Source organism: Carcharhinus amblyrhynchos, chromosome 2, assembly GCF_965287045.1.
Source record: "Carcharhinus amblyrhynchos chromosome 2, sCarAmb.v2.hapA, whole genome shotgun sequence".
In the NCBI taxonomy this organism is placed as follows: domain Eukaryota; kingdom Metazoa; phylum Chordata; class Chondrichthyes; order Carcharhiniformes; family Carcharhinidae; genus Carcharhinus; species Carcharhinus amblyrhynchos.
The window spans coordinates 136,052,862-136,066,078 of NC_137325.1; the positions used below are offsets into that span (position 1 = coordinate 136,052,862).

General features: G+C 41.3%; 1 protein-coding gene across 7 annotated transcripts in view; it reads left to right on the top strand.

Moving 5' to 3' along the window:
• kmt2ca (lysine (K)-specific methyltransferase 2Ca) overlaps positions 1 to 13,217 on the top strand; it is a 491,907-nt gene that overhangs the window by 260,747 nt on the left and 217,943 nt on the right. For all 7 annotated transcript variants that reach the window (XR_013889503.1, XM_080213017.1, XM_080213041.1 and 4 more), the window contains exons 4-5: positions 5,059 to 5,194; positions 9,956 to 10,159. Coding sequence is in view for 6 of the 7 variants with exons in the window: in XM_080213017.1 (XP_080069143.1) it covers positions 5,059 to 5,194; positions 9,956 to 10,159 (340 nt within the window). In the remaining variant the exon portion in view is untranslated. The remainder of the gene's footprint in view (positions 1 to 5,058; positions 5,195 to 9,955; positions 10,160 to 13,217) is intronic.

Genomic DNA, 13,217 nt, shown 5'->3' on the forward strand with positions numbered 1-13,217 from the left:
GATTGGCTGTCAAATAGGAGGCAGAGAGTAGATGTCAATGGGTGCTATTCGGATTGGCGGTTGGTGAATAGTGGAGTGCCCCAGGGATCGGTGCTGGAGCCTCAGTTATTTACCATTTATATAGATGATCTGGAGGAGGGAGCTGAGTGTAAGGTGTCGAAATTTGCTGATGACACGAAGAAAAGTGGAAAAGCAAATTGTGCGGAGGGTGTAGAAAGTCTGCAGAGGGATCTAGATAGGCTGAGCGAGTGGGCGAGGACCTGGCAAATGGAATACAATGTTGGCAAGTGTAAGGTTATCCACTTTGGCAGGAATAATAGTAGGAGGGACTACTATTTAAAGGGCGAAAAGCTGCAGCATGCTATGGTGCAGAGGGACCTGGGGGTCCTTGTGCATGAGTCGCAAAAACCCAGCCTAAAGGTGCAGCAGTTGGTCAGGAAGGCAAATGGGATGCTGGCCTTCATAGCAAGGGGGATTGAATATAAAAGTAGGGAGGTCTTGCTGCAACTGTACAGGGCACTGGTGAGGCCGCAGCTGGAGTACAGTGTGCAGTTTTGGTCGCCGAACTTGCACAAGGATATATTGGCCTTGGAGGGAGTGCAGAAGAGGTTCACTAGGCTGATACCGGAGCTGAGGGGGTTGAACTATGAAGAGAGGCTGAGTATACTGGGCTTGTACTTGGAGTTTAGAAGAATGAGTGGGGGATCTTATTGAGACGTATAAGATGATGAAGGGGTTGGATAGGGTAGAGGTGGAGAGGTTCTTCCCGCTCAGAAAGGACAGTAGGACTAGAGGGCACAGCCTCAAGATGGGGGGGGGGGGGGGCAATTTAGAACGGAGTGGAGGAGGAACTTCTTCACTCAAAGGGTGGTGAATCTCTGGAATTCTCTACCCGTTGAAGTGGTGGAGGCTACCTTGCTAAATATATTTAAGACGCGGGTAGATAGGTTTTTGGTAGGCAAGGGGATTAAAGGTTATGGGGAGAAAGCGGGAAAGTGGAACTGAGCCACTTCAGATCAGCCATGATCTTATTGAATGGCGGGGCAGGCTCGAGGGGCTAGATGGCCTACTCCTGCTCCTATTTCTTATGTTCTTATGACCTGATAGAAGCCTACAAGATTATGAGAGGCATGGACACAGTGGATAGTCAGAAGCCTTTTCCCAGGCTGGAACAGTCAGTTACTAGGGAGCACTGGTTTAAGGTGTGAGGGGCAGGACTTAAAGGAGATGTAAGAGGCAGATTTTTTACACAGAGAGTAGTGAGTGCCTGGAACACGTTGCTGGGGGAGGTAGTGGAAGCGGATACGGTAGTGACTTTTAAGGGGCATCTTGATGAATACATGAATAGGATGGGAATAGAGGAATATGTGTCCTTGAAGGGTAGGGGGTTTAGTTAAGTCACACTTGGTCTAGGTCTTTTCATTTCTCTGCTGGTGGGCCCAATTTTCTGCATGTTACAATTAATTGGCTAGAAACAAAATTCTGAGATTTGAGGAACACAAATTAATAATTTCCAGCAATGCTTTTCTTCCTTCAGTATAGGTTTAATATGTTATCTTTTCATATTTAATACACTATGCTCTATACACAAAAGATTTCATTCTAAAAAATATTTAGCCTTTGAAAATTTACACTGGAGAAAATATCCTGAGCTCTAAGTATATCCCCTAAAGTAGTACTGGCTCTGTCATGACTGGTAGTGATGTGAAGAATGTAAAATAAGTTAAAGATTACACAGTAAATACATTGGCGTATTAAAAATATCTTGGTGAAAATGGTATCATGCTTAAAGTTCATTCGTACTAATATGACACTTAAGCCAAGTGACAATTCCAAAATGTGGGCATCGAACAGACTAGTTAAGCACTGTCACTAAAACATTCTTTTTGGTACAGAACATATAAGTTTTTAAGTTCATTCTTTCAGATGAACTTCATACATCATTTTTTACTGAACATAGCCGAGGAGGGCCAGTGTCAGTAGAGAGGTAGATTTGAATACTGCAGATCACGGTTCTAGTCAGATCCGTGAGCATCATTCTAATGCAGCTTTCTCAGTTGTCATGTTTTACCCCTTTTTAATCTAGCATCTTCCATGGAGGCCCTTGTTACATACCATAAAGATCCTGATTTGGCTTCATCAGCAGCATGGTTGGTGCAGGCTTGGAGGGCTGAAGGGTTTGTTCTTGTCTTGTAATTTTCTTTGTTCTGTGTATAAAACGAGCAATTATGTTTCTGTCAAACGAATGAAGGATATGGCAAAATATGCTTGCTGGTTTTCAGCATGTCGCTAAAATTCTTGTGCTAAATAAATTTAGCATTGACTGTATATTGGGAAAGATCCGCTTGTCAAATCTTTTACTTTTTTTATTGTTGGCTATCTGGTTGTTTTCCATGAGTCTGAAGATGGCTGATGAAGCCAAATCAGGATCTTTATGGTATGTAACGAGGGACTCCGTGGAAGATGCTAGATTAAAAAGGGGTAAAACATGACAACTGAGAAAGCTGCATTAGAATGATGCTCACGGATCTGACTAGAACCGTGATCTGCAGTATTCAAATCTACCTCTCTACTGACACTGGCCCTCCTCGGCTATGTTCAGTAAAAAATGATGTATGAAGTTCATCTGAAAGAATGAACTTAAAAACTTATATGTTCTGTACCAAAAAGAATGTTTTAGTGACAGTGCTTAACTAGTCTGTTCGATGCCCACATTTTGGAATTGTCACTTGGCTTAAGTGTCATATTAGTACGAATGAACTTTAAGCATGATACCATTTTCACCAAGATATTTTTAATACGCCAATGCATTTACTGTGTAATCTTTAACTTATTTTACATTCTTCACATCACTACCAGTCATGACAGAGCCAGTACTACTTTAGGGGATATACTTAGAGCTCAGGATATTTTCTCCAGTGTAAATTTTCAAAGGCTAAATATTTTTTAGAATGAAATCTTTTGTGTATAGAGCATAGTGTATTAAATATGAAAAGATAACATATTAAACCTATACTGAAGGAAGAAAAGCATTGCTGGAAATTATTAATTTGTGTTCCTCAAATCTCAGAATTTTGTTTCTAGCCAATTAATTGTAACATGCAGAAAATTGGGCCCACCAGCAGAGAAATGAAAAGACCTAGACCAAGTGTCAAACTTAATTCATTCATTGTCTTGTAGATCACGTGCAATTTGGATGAATCATTGTTTTAAATTTTAAAAGTTTTTTTTTCCCAGCAGGCTCTTCTGTCCCCTTGGCCAGAAATCTACCACCTCACTTGTCACAGAATTGGTGTGGGCGAGGGTTCGACAGTGGAAATCTTCATTGACCTTGGGTGGGAATTTCTGGTCTCGCCCGAGCGAGCCCATAAAATTCTGCCCATTGACTTTCAGGCCTAGTTTCATATGGAAACTGTATAAATAACATTTTTGACAGAATGACACAACGATCAGTGAATGTCCTTTTAAAATCATTACATAACAATGGTAGTCCCAGTTATGGAATTTCTCAGTTTGTTCTTTCCATTGTGAGAGTTCTGAATTATGTTTCAATCCTAGGGAAAAGGTGGTGTGGTGGCAATGTCTCCGGGGACATGGGTTCAAATTCTGCCATGGCAGCTGGTGAAAATCTGAATTCAAAAAATTAAATCTGGAATATAACACTAGTCTCAGTAAAAGTGACTATGAAAATACCATTAATTGTTGTAAAAACCCATCTGGGTCACTGCTGTCTTTCAGAGGAGGAAACTTGCCACTCGTACCCTGTCTGGCTTGCACGTGATTCCAGACCTACAGCAATGCAGTTGAGTCGTGACTGTTCTCTGAAATGGCCTAGCAAGTTACTTACTTCAAACGCGATCGGGGAGGGACGACAAATGCTCGTCCTGTCAGCGACGCCTACATCTGTGAAAGAATGTTTTAAAAATCCATAAATTGGCACTCTTATCTGAGCCTTATTTACTAGGAAATTCTAGTTCCTATAGATACATTTCATACGTGTGCTGGGGGACTGCTTTAGTGCAACTGCAATGTCCTTAACTCTTCCATAATATTCAGTAAAAATGGATGCAACTGGGCAGAGCATTATCATTCCTACTGACAATTTTTGAGTGAGAAAATATGTCATGAGAGTTGTAGATTTCATGGTTTTTATCTCCACAAGCAAGATGTGGTACACAAGAGATATGAAACAAGCTAAACACATACACCCCCCAGCAGTGCAGTCGTCACCCATTTTAGGGCATCAATTGATGTACCTGCACTTCTGCACGTAGCTACCTCTCAATAAGTGAGCTCTGAAGAAGAATCATACGGATTCAAAATGTTAACTGTTCCTCTCTTCACAGATGCTGCCAGACCTGCTGAATCTTTCCAGCTTTTCTGTTTTTACCTTTGTCATTAGAAATATGGCTTAGATTTCCCTGCCCCGCATGGCAGGTCCTGCCACGACAGATGAAACAAGCCACCCAAAAGTCCATTGACTTCAGTAGCATTGATAAATCTGGTCAGCAAGCAGGACTGGAAGGTCCTGTCCTATGTGTGGAATTCTGGACAAATTGTTAACTGAATGCCATGTTAACTCTGGCAGTGCCAAGTAGAAAACATTTTGTGTGTGTCCATTAAAAACAAAACCCAATAGGGCATGGATTCTTAAACTCCATTTCCAGCATTCTGAGTGTTTGGCCTTTAAAGCTTTTGTAACTCAGCCTAATTTGTGCACAAGTTTCTTTGCTGCTTAGTCCTTTGCATTTTGTAATTCACAACACTAATGTCTATTAACAACAACCATTTAAGATCGATGTAAATAATGGAAACGTGGATTTGAACTTAATCTGTGGTTTTATATTTCTTTGCGCATGCTTGTATGGCCCATGAAGACCAAAAACCTGGACAACCCTGCTTTAGGATTTTCATGCTGAAAAAAAGTATTTTTTAATCTATTATCTAGGATTACCATTCAGGCAAGGCAAATTATGGATTGTATCATATTGGAAATATACTGGATAGTTTAGGCGTTCATTTGATATTTATGAATGTTTGCTTTACTTTCCTCAACAGAAGTTAAAGATGACTCACTGGAGGAGGATATCCTTACAGAAATGGAGACCAATGAACAATCATCTCTCTTGCAGCGTTCAATATCCGAGGACTCTGCCAGCTCCATAACCTCAATCAACCTAGATACAAAAACCAGGTCAGAACAAGCTATGCTGAGTCATGTTCTCATGACTCATATGGGGAATGCTGGGAAACAGCTTCCAAATGTGTGCAGTAGCCCTGGTCAGAGCAGCCAGAATTATTCACTGAGGCAGACGGAAATGCCGTTATCTTGATTTGAATGGGAGAAGCTGGTGATTTTCAGATTGAGCAATTAATATCGGTAGCCTTTTGTGTTAACCCTTCAGTGCTCTGCGAAGTGTCAATAGTTGTAATATTCAAAGATCATCTAGAAATTCTTCGGCAAATTAACAACTTGAACATACAACTTTTGCATTTGCACTCCATTTAGTTTGTAACAATTCCAGTGGTATGTGTTATTTGTGCATGAAGCAGTTCTCTTTAAAACAAAGGGTGGTTACTGTTCTCTCCCCATCACCGACTTTTTCTCCGCCCTGTACCCCCACTGCACGATAGCCTGCTTGCTTGTGCGTACATGCAACAGCATTCAACATAACCTATTGCAAGGAAACTATAGGATTTTGAAAACATTTGACATTGAGAATAAATTTGTTCTTCAGAATGCTCTGTACATGTGCAAATGTGTTTTTAAAAATTCCAGATACTTAATTATGCACCATGCAACAACTGAAAGTATTGGTGGAGAGAAGGGAGGTGCAATTATGCAACAGGATGAACAAAATTGTTAGGGGCAGGGTGGGAAGCTTTCTTTTGGGTGTTTGGAATTTGGAAATTTTTTTTTGTTTTCTGCCCAGAAATTTGAATTGGATGAGCCTTCAGAGCTGTGAAGGAGCTACAACCACGGGGATGTTGCATCAGAAACATCAGAAATTCAATAGTGACCCAGTGCCCATACTGACACAAGCAAAATGATTAACTATGCGAGGCATCTTGAAGGGAATTGCTTGATAGAGCAGACGCAACACGGTTTCATTAAAGGGAAGTCGTGTCTGACAAATTTAGTGGAGTTCTATGAGGATGTGTCTAGGGCGGTGGATAGAGGAGAGCCGGTGGATGTGGTCTTTCTGGATTTTCAGAAGGCGTTTGATAAGGTACCTCACAAGAGGTTACTGCAGAAGGTCAGAGGACATGGAGTTGGGGGTAGGGTGTTAGCGTGGATAGAGGATTGGTTGTCAAATAGGAGGCAGAGAGTGGGGGTCAATGGGTGCTATTCGGATTGGCGGTTGGTGACTAGTGGAGTGCCCCAGGGGTCGGTGCTGGGGCCTCAGCTATTTACCATTTATATAGATGATCTGGAGGAGGGAACCGAGTGTAGGGTGTCGAAATTTGCTGATGACACCAAGATTGGGGGAAAGGCAAATTGTGCGGAGGGTGTGGAGAGTCTGCAGAAGGATCTAGATAGGCTGGGCGAATGGGCCAGGAAATGGCAAATGGAATTTAATGTTGGCAAGTGTGAGGTGGTCCACTTTGGTAGGAAGAATGGTAGGAAGGACTATTACTTACGTGGCGAAAAACTGCAGCAGGCGACAGTGCAGAGGGACCTCGGGGTCCTTGTGCATGAGTCGCAAAAACCCAGCCTGCAGGTGCAGCAGGTGGTCAGGAAGGCGAATGGGATGCTGGCCTTCATAGCGAGGGGGATTGAATATAAAAGTAGGGAGGTCTTGCTGCAGCTGTATAGGGCATTGGTGAGGCCGCAGCTGGAGTACTGTGTGCAGTTTTGGGCGCCGCACCTGCGCAAGGATATTTTGGCCTTGGAGGGAGTGCAGAGGAGGTTTACTAGGCTGATACCGGAGTTGAGGGGGTTGAGCTATGAGGAGAGGCTGAATAAACTAGGCTTGTACTCGTTAGAGTTTAGAAGAATGAGGGGAGATCTCATTGAGACGTTTAAGATGATGAATGGGATGGATAGGATAGAGGTGGAAAGACTCTTCCCGCTCAAAAAAGACAGTAGGACTAGGGGGCACAGCCTCAAGATAAAGGGGGGGCAGTTCAGAACGGAGTTGAGGAGGAACTTCTTCACTCAAAGGGTGGTGAATCTCTGGAATTCTCTGCCCGTTGAAGTGGTGGAGGCTGCCTCGCTAAATATTTTTAAGAAGCGGGTTGATGGGTTTTTGATAAGAGAGGGGATTAAGGGTTATGGGGAGAGGGCGGGAAAGTGGAACTGAGCCACGACAGATCAGCCATGATCTTATTGAATGGCGGGGCAGGCTCGAAGGGCCAGATGGCCTACTCCTGCTCCTATTTCTTATGTTCTTATGTTCTTATATTAATCATTGTCTGTGATGTGCTGTTCCAATTTGTATGTGCTAGTCTAAATGCATATACCAATTTCAGTCATTTGAATTGATCCTCAGTTAGCACCCCCGCCCCCCATAGTACCTCCCCTCCCTATTTCTCACCCTACAATCCTTCAAGTATTCTGTGTTCCTTTAGCTCTGGCTTTGTGCACCCACAACTTAACCAAATCATTAGCACCTGCACCTTCAGTTATCTATATTCTATGCACTGGAACCTTCTCCCTAAACAGTTTGTGTTTTCACCTTCTTCTTTAAGATATTCCTTGAAACTTGTCACTTGGGCCGTTGTTTTAGTCACCCAACTGGTTGTTGCCTGCTTTGGCTTTACTTCTGTTTCTGTGAATTGTTTATGATATACTTTGGGATATTCTAATGCTCAAGGTGCTATATGAATGCAGGTTGTTCAGTTGCAGCTTTGTCAGAGTGCTGCCAAAATATTTTTAAAAACAAAATTGAGAAGTTTGCATCACTAACTCTCATTAGTCCAAGTGTTTAATATTGCAAGCTAAGCTGTTAACTTAATAGGCCTCTTCTTACTTCAGTTGAACAGAGAGTTTGCTATGGGATTATCCACTAAAAGCCAGAAGTTTTTAAGTTAAAATCTCAACATGACAAATTGTGGTATGATTTTTTTTTAAATCCAATGTTTTGAGTCAAATTGTACACTAGGTTGTTAACTCTTAGTGGCATAGAAAGCCACTCAGTTGAACAAACAGTTTATTGTGAAGCACACCATCAACTGCAGTGATGTGTCACCCATACTTGAGAACAGATTTTACATAAAATCAGAAGAGTAAAAAAAGTTGTTGAGATAGGTTGAATATTTTAATTGACTGACTGCACGTGTTCTACTGATTTGTTTTCATAATTATACAGTAGTCACTTATAGTGACACACACCATGTAATATTATTAGTGATGCAGTACAGTAATCCCTCCCTTGCGGTATTTGCAAAGCACCTTTTTTGTAATAGGCTTTTTGTGCAATTCCCCAAAGCATTTCAAACCGATAACTAAATGTTGAAATAATTTAGCAGCTCCTCTGGATAAACTTTTTTTAATGTTGCCTCAACCATTGCTTTGAAAAAATAAATATAAATAAATAACATAAAATTTAAACATTTCCTCCACCCACGCAGGAATTTACATTGTCAAATTTGTCAATCAAAGGTAACCTGTTTGGAGAGGTGGCAACAGATGTCTCAATTGTACGATGTATTTGGGTTATCTTGAATAACTTTAGTGAATCATGGACTTCTAAATGTTGGATATCTGTTCTCTCTCATTCCACTGGGTTTCATCCACAGAGAAGACATGGAATGACAAATTCCCAAAAGGCTTTTTATTGGGCTCACATGGGAATATTTCCCCTCTGGGAGGACACTTTTAAATGGTTTGTTTTTGCCTGTGTCTCTGGTGGTAAATTATTTTGATTCAAAGTACTTCCCTTCCTGTGCATTTCCCTGTAAAGCTGTTGAATAACCAGTTAAATGAAGGGCAGCGCTGAAAGCAGGCAGGTTTGAAATAATTTCCTTGATGTTTCAAGGTCAGCTCCTTTTTTTTTAAATGCTTCCCATTCTTACAATATGGGCAACTAATCTACCCTTTGGTTTAAAGGTGGTCCTACATCAATTTTTGTTTTGGCAGTATTATAGTACAAAATTTCCATTTGTAGAGTGCGTCTAATGTAATACATGGAGAGCCAGTTTATTTGGTAACTGTTGACTTATCATTATCTAAAACATGTCTTTCATTCTTCAAGCCTACATCTTGTGTTTAGGGAGTTTAATCAAATATCAACGAGTCATGTTAATTAAATATTTTCCCCTTTCCCCACTTCTGATTGCCAGTTAAATGGACAACAGCTTGCCTCTCATTTCTCACCAAGTAGCCAGGTAGCCTGTCTATCTTGGCCATCAGTATTGGCAGACTGGTTCACTATGTGGCAGTGAAATTGAATCCATTCTCACCCAGCACCCATACACCTATCAAGCAGGGGTTGTTGTGTAACATACAGGAATAGGAACCTTTGTATACAAGTTGAGGGTTGCTGAAACTAGTTGTAGTGCTGGCTGAGTTCTTCTAACCCAGTTATATCAAGGAATGCAAGTAAGAAACATCACCATATAGATGAGCTTTTCTTTGAATGGGAATAGTGGAATGAATTGGTATGAAATTGCTGCATATTTGTGAGCAGATTTTTGTTTGTTACCAGAATACTTATTTTAATGATTGACCAGGAGGAAATATAAACCTGTTTGCCTGAAGCCCTGCTTCTCTAATCACTTTCAGCATGGAAATTATTTACATGGCATCTTTTGTGTAATAGGAAATTGAGAGGTTTTGGGTATTTACATGTTGAGTCTTGAATCTTCTGTGCTTCTGGTAAATATCCTAACATGATGCCATTAAAAACATTTTTCTCAATTTGGTGTATTTAAAAGTACGTGCTGGGAAATGAGATGGGGTATAGTTTATGATGTGGAATGAAACTGTAATAATGTGTTGCTCCCTTTGCAGCAATGAACAGCTCTGTGCCTTGTGCTATTGTGGTGAGCGCAGCTCGCTGGGGCAGGGTGAGTTAAAAAGGTTCAACCCATCTCCAGATTTCACTGCAGCAAGAAAGAGTCCATCTCAAGCAAAGCAAGACACTACTGATAGTTCAGAGGATGGTAATGAAAAGGATCACAAACAGTGCTCCACTTCACGAAGGCGACAGCAAAAGTGAGTAATTATTCTGTTCACTAACAAAACTAATTTTCCCTGTCCCTTTTGTCTGTTTTTGAGCTGTTCAAAACTTTATTGTTAATTGGTTCTCCAGAAAATTGAATAAGAACATAAGAAATAGGTGCAGGAGTAGGCCATCTAGCCCTTCGAGCCTGCCCCGCCATTCAATAAGATCATGGCTGATCTGTCGTGGCTCAGTTCCACATTCCCGCCCGCCCTCTCCCCATAACCCTTAATCCCCTCTCTTAGCAAAAACCCATCAACCCGCGTCTTAAAAATATTTAGCAAGGTAGCCTCCACCACTTCAACGGGCAGAGAATTCCAGAGATTCACCACCCTTTGAGTGAAGAAGTTCTTCCTCAACTCCGTTCTAAACCGCCCCCCCCCCCCTTTATCTTGAGGCTGTGCCCCCCAATCCTACTGTCCTTTCTGAGCGGGAAGAGTCTCTCCACCTCTATCCTATCCATCCCATTCATCATCTTATATGTCTCAATGAGATCTCCCCTCATTCTTCTAAACTCTAACGAGTACAAGCCTAATTTATTCAGCCTCTCCTCATAGCTCAACCTCCTCAACTCCGGCATCAGCCTAGTAAACCTCCTCTGCACTCCCTCCAAGGCCAAAATATCCTTGCGTAAGTACGGCGCCCAAAACTGCACACAGTACTCCAGCTGCGGCCTCACCAATGCCCTATACAGCCGCAGCAAGACCTCCCTACTTTTATATTCAATCCCTCTCGTGATGAAGGCCAGCATCCCATTTGCCTTTCTGACCACCTGCTGCACCTGCAAGCTGGGTTTTTGCGACTCATGCACAAGGACCCCGAGGTCCCTCTGCACCGTCGCCTGCTGCAGTAAAAGGTAGGTATTTGTTTTGCATTGCTGTTCTTCAGGTTATAGCAACCTATTTGTAGCTCTTTCAGTGCTGCAGGAACTATATCTATGAGATCTGAATAGTTCTCTATAAAATGTGACCAGTTTAATAATTTTGCATGCACCTGTATATAAGGAGGAGGGAAATTGGAATGTGAACTTGTATAATGTTCATTGGATTTGTTATGGTTTAGGTCAGAAACTCAGTGTTTTGTGGAGCCCGCCTGGATCATAAGTTTTGGATTTGACTTTGGCTAGGATAAGCATGATACATTTCATTTCAGTATGATTCAAATGACTCACTTGGGAGCTTTTATCAAACAAAGTTTAATTAAGAATATTGTTATCTTTCACTCAGTACATCGAAAAGTAAGGGCCCTTTTCTAAGCTGCTCCCACAGCACAATGCACCGCCCACACCCTCCCCCCAACTTCCCTCCCATTGATGAAGATCACTGATCAGACCATGTTCCACATCTTGGGGTTCTTCTGCCTATGAAGGCAGACATAGAATATGGGACTGATCATCAGGTCCAATATGCCAGCTCAACCTTCGGCCAACTGAGGAAAGAGTACTTGAAGACCAGGATCTTAAACCTGAGAACAAAGTAATGATTTACAGGACATTAGTAATCCCCATGCTGCTATCTGCTTTAGAGACTTGGACAACCTTCATCTTCCCGCCACTCCAAGTAACACATGCCTGGCCTGCGGCAGAGTCTGCAGATCACACATTAGATTTATCAGCCATCTCCAAAACCATTAAATCAGTGTTGAAGAAGGAAATCCTTGATCTGCCTAAAAGAAAAGAGGAGGTAGTGAATTTTTGGAATAGACTGCTTAGGGGATCAATTGAAATTGATAAAATCAATAATTTCCGGAGGGAGTTGCGGCAGGCATTTGAGTAGAAAATTAATTGAGAGATACAAGCTGAATTCTGGTTTAGAAGTCGGGTTGGCCACCTACTAGACTGAAGTTGCCTTTTGTGCTCCTTTATCTTCCTGTGTCCCTGCTTTAAGCAGCCATTCAGAAGAATAATTGCTGAAGAATCTCATTAAGATGTTCCATCTGAGAAGCCTGGATAAAAGGACATGGCCTTTCATAAGAGATTGCTAAATTGAAATGAGTGGAAAGGGGCTCTAAATTATGAAATGGTGAAGTGATAATAGATGCTTTTAAAAGTCTAAATGTTTTAGAATTAAGGAAAGACTAAAAGTAAGGAGCTACACAATGTTTAGGGCATGGGAAACAATGAGAATTAATAAACTTGCTCCTCACAGTGCTGTTCTCAGCTTGGTAATCTTTTAAATGTTAAGATTTGTGACACTTAATTTTTTGCTCTTATTGTTTCCTGAATTACTAAGGTTCTGAAAGAGAATCTTCATGATGGGAAGTGGGGGGAGGGTACTTCTGATGACTTGCATCTTAAACTTTCTCTGAACACTGAAAATAGTGATATCAATTCTATTGATCACAAAAGCCCACTTTCCCCCTCCTTTCCCAATGGCATGAGGCATTGAAAACTGCAGGGGCACTAGCTCAGTTTTCAATTTTGAGTTCTCCTGGATTTTGGGATGCCGGATAAGGCTTGAGCAATACAACAGCAGATTTGTCTTTATATTGATCAAAAATTTCTTTAGTTCTCAACAAAATCAGTACTCTTTCTGTTTCCCCACCTGCCAACTTCCACTAAATTTGAAAAGCTTCAGTTGCTCAAAAGTAACATCCTTGAAGCAACTTAGATTAATATTTGTCACTCATTTTAGCTTTAATGCAGTTTATTGATCAGCATACAGAGTTTGGAAGTAGCGTTACATCACAAACGTTTAATTAGCTTCAAATTATCTTCTCCAAGTGATGTTTCAAATATTTGTACTGGTTGAAAGGATCCACTTAGATTTTCCTTGGACCATTTTGTGGTTTTCTTCTTTCATAAAATCACAAGAAACAGGAGTTGGAATATGCCATTTGATCCTTAAGCTTGCTGTCCCATTCCATGACATCATGGCCGATTTGATCATGCTTCAACTCCGCTTTTGTGTCTCTCCCATAACCCTCGACTTCCTTGTCAATCAACAATCTGCCTAACACAGACTTTAATATGTCCAGTGACTCAGCCTCCACTGCTCTGAGTGGAAGAAAACTTGAGAAGAAATTCCTTGTTTGTCTCATTGGGAGACTTGT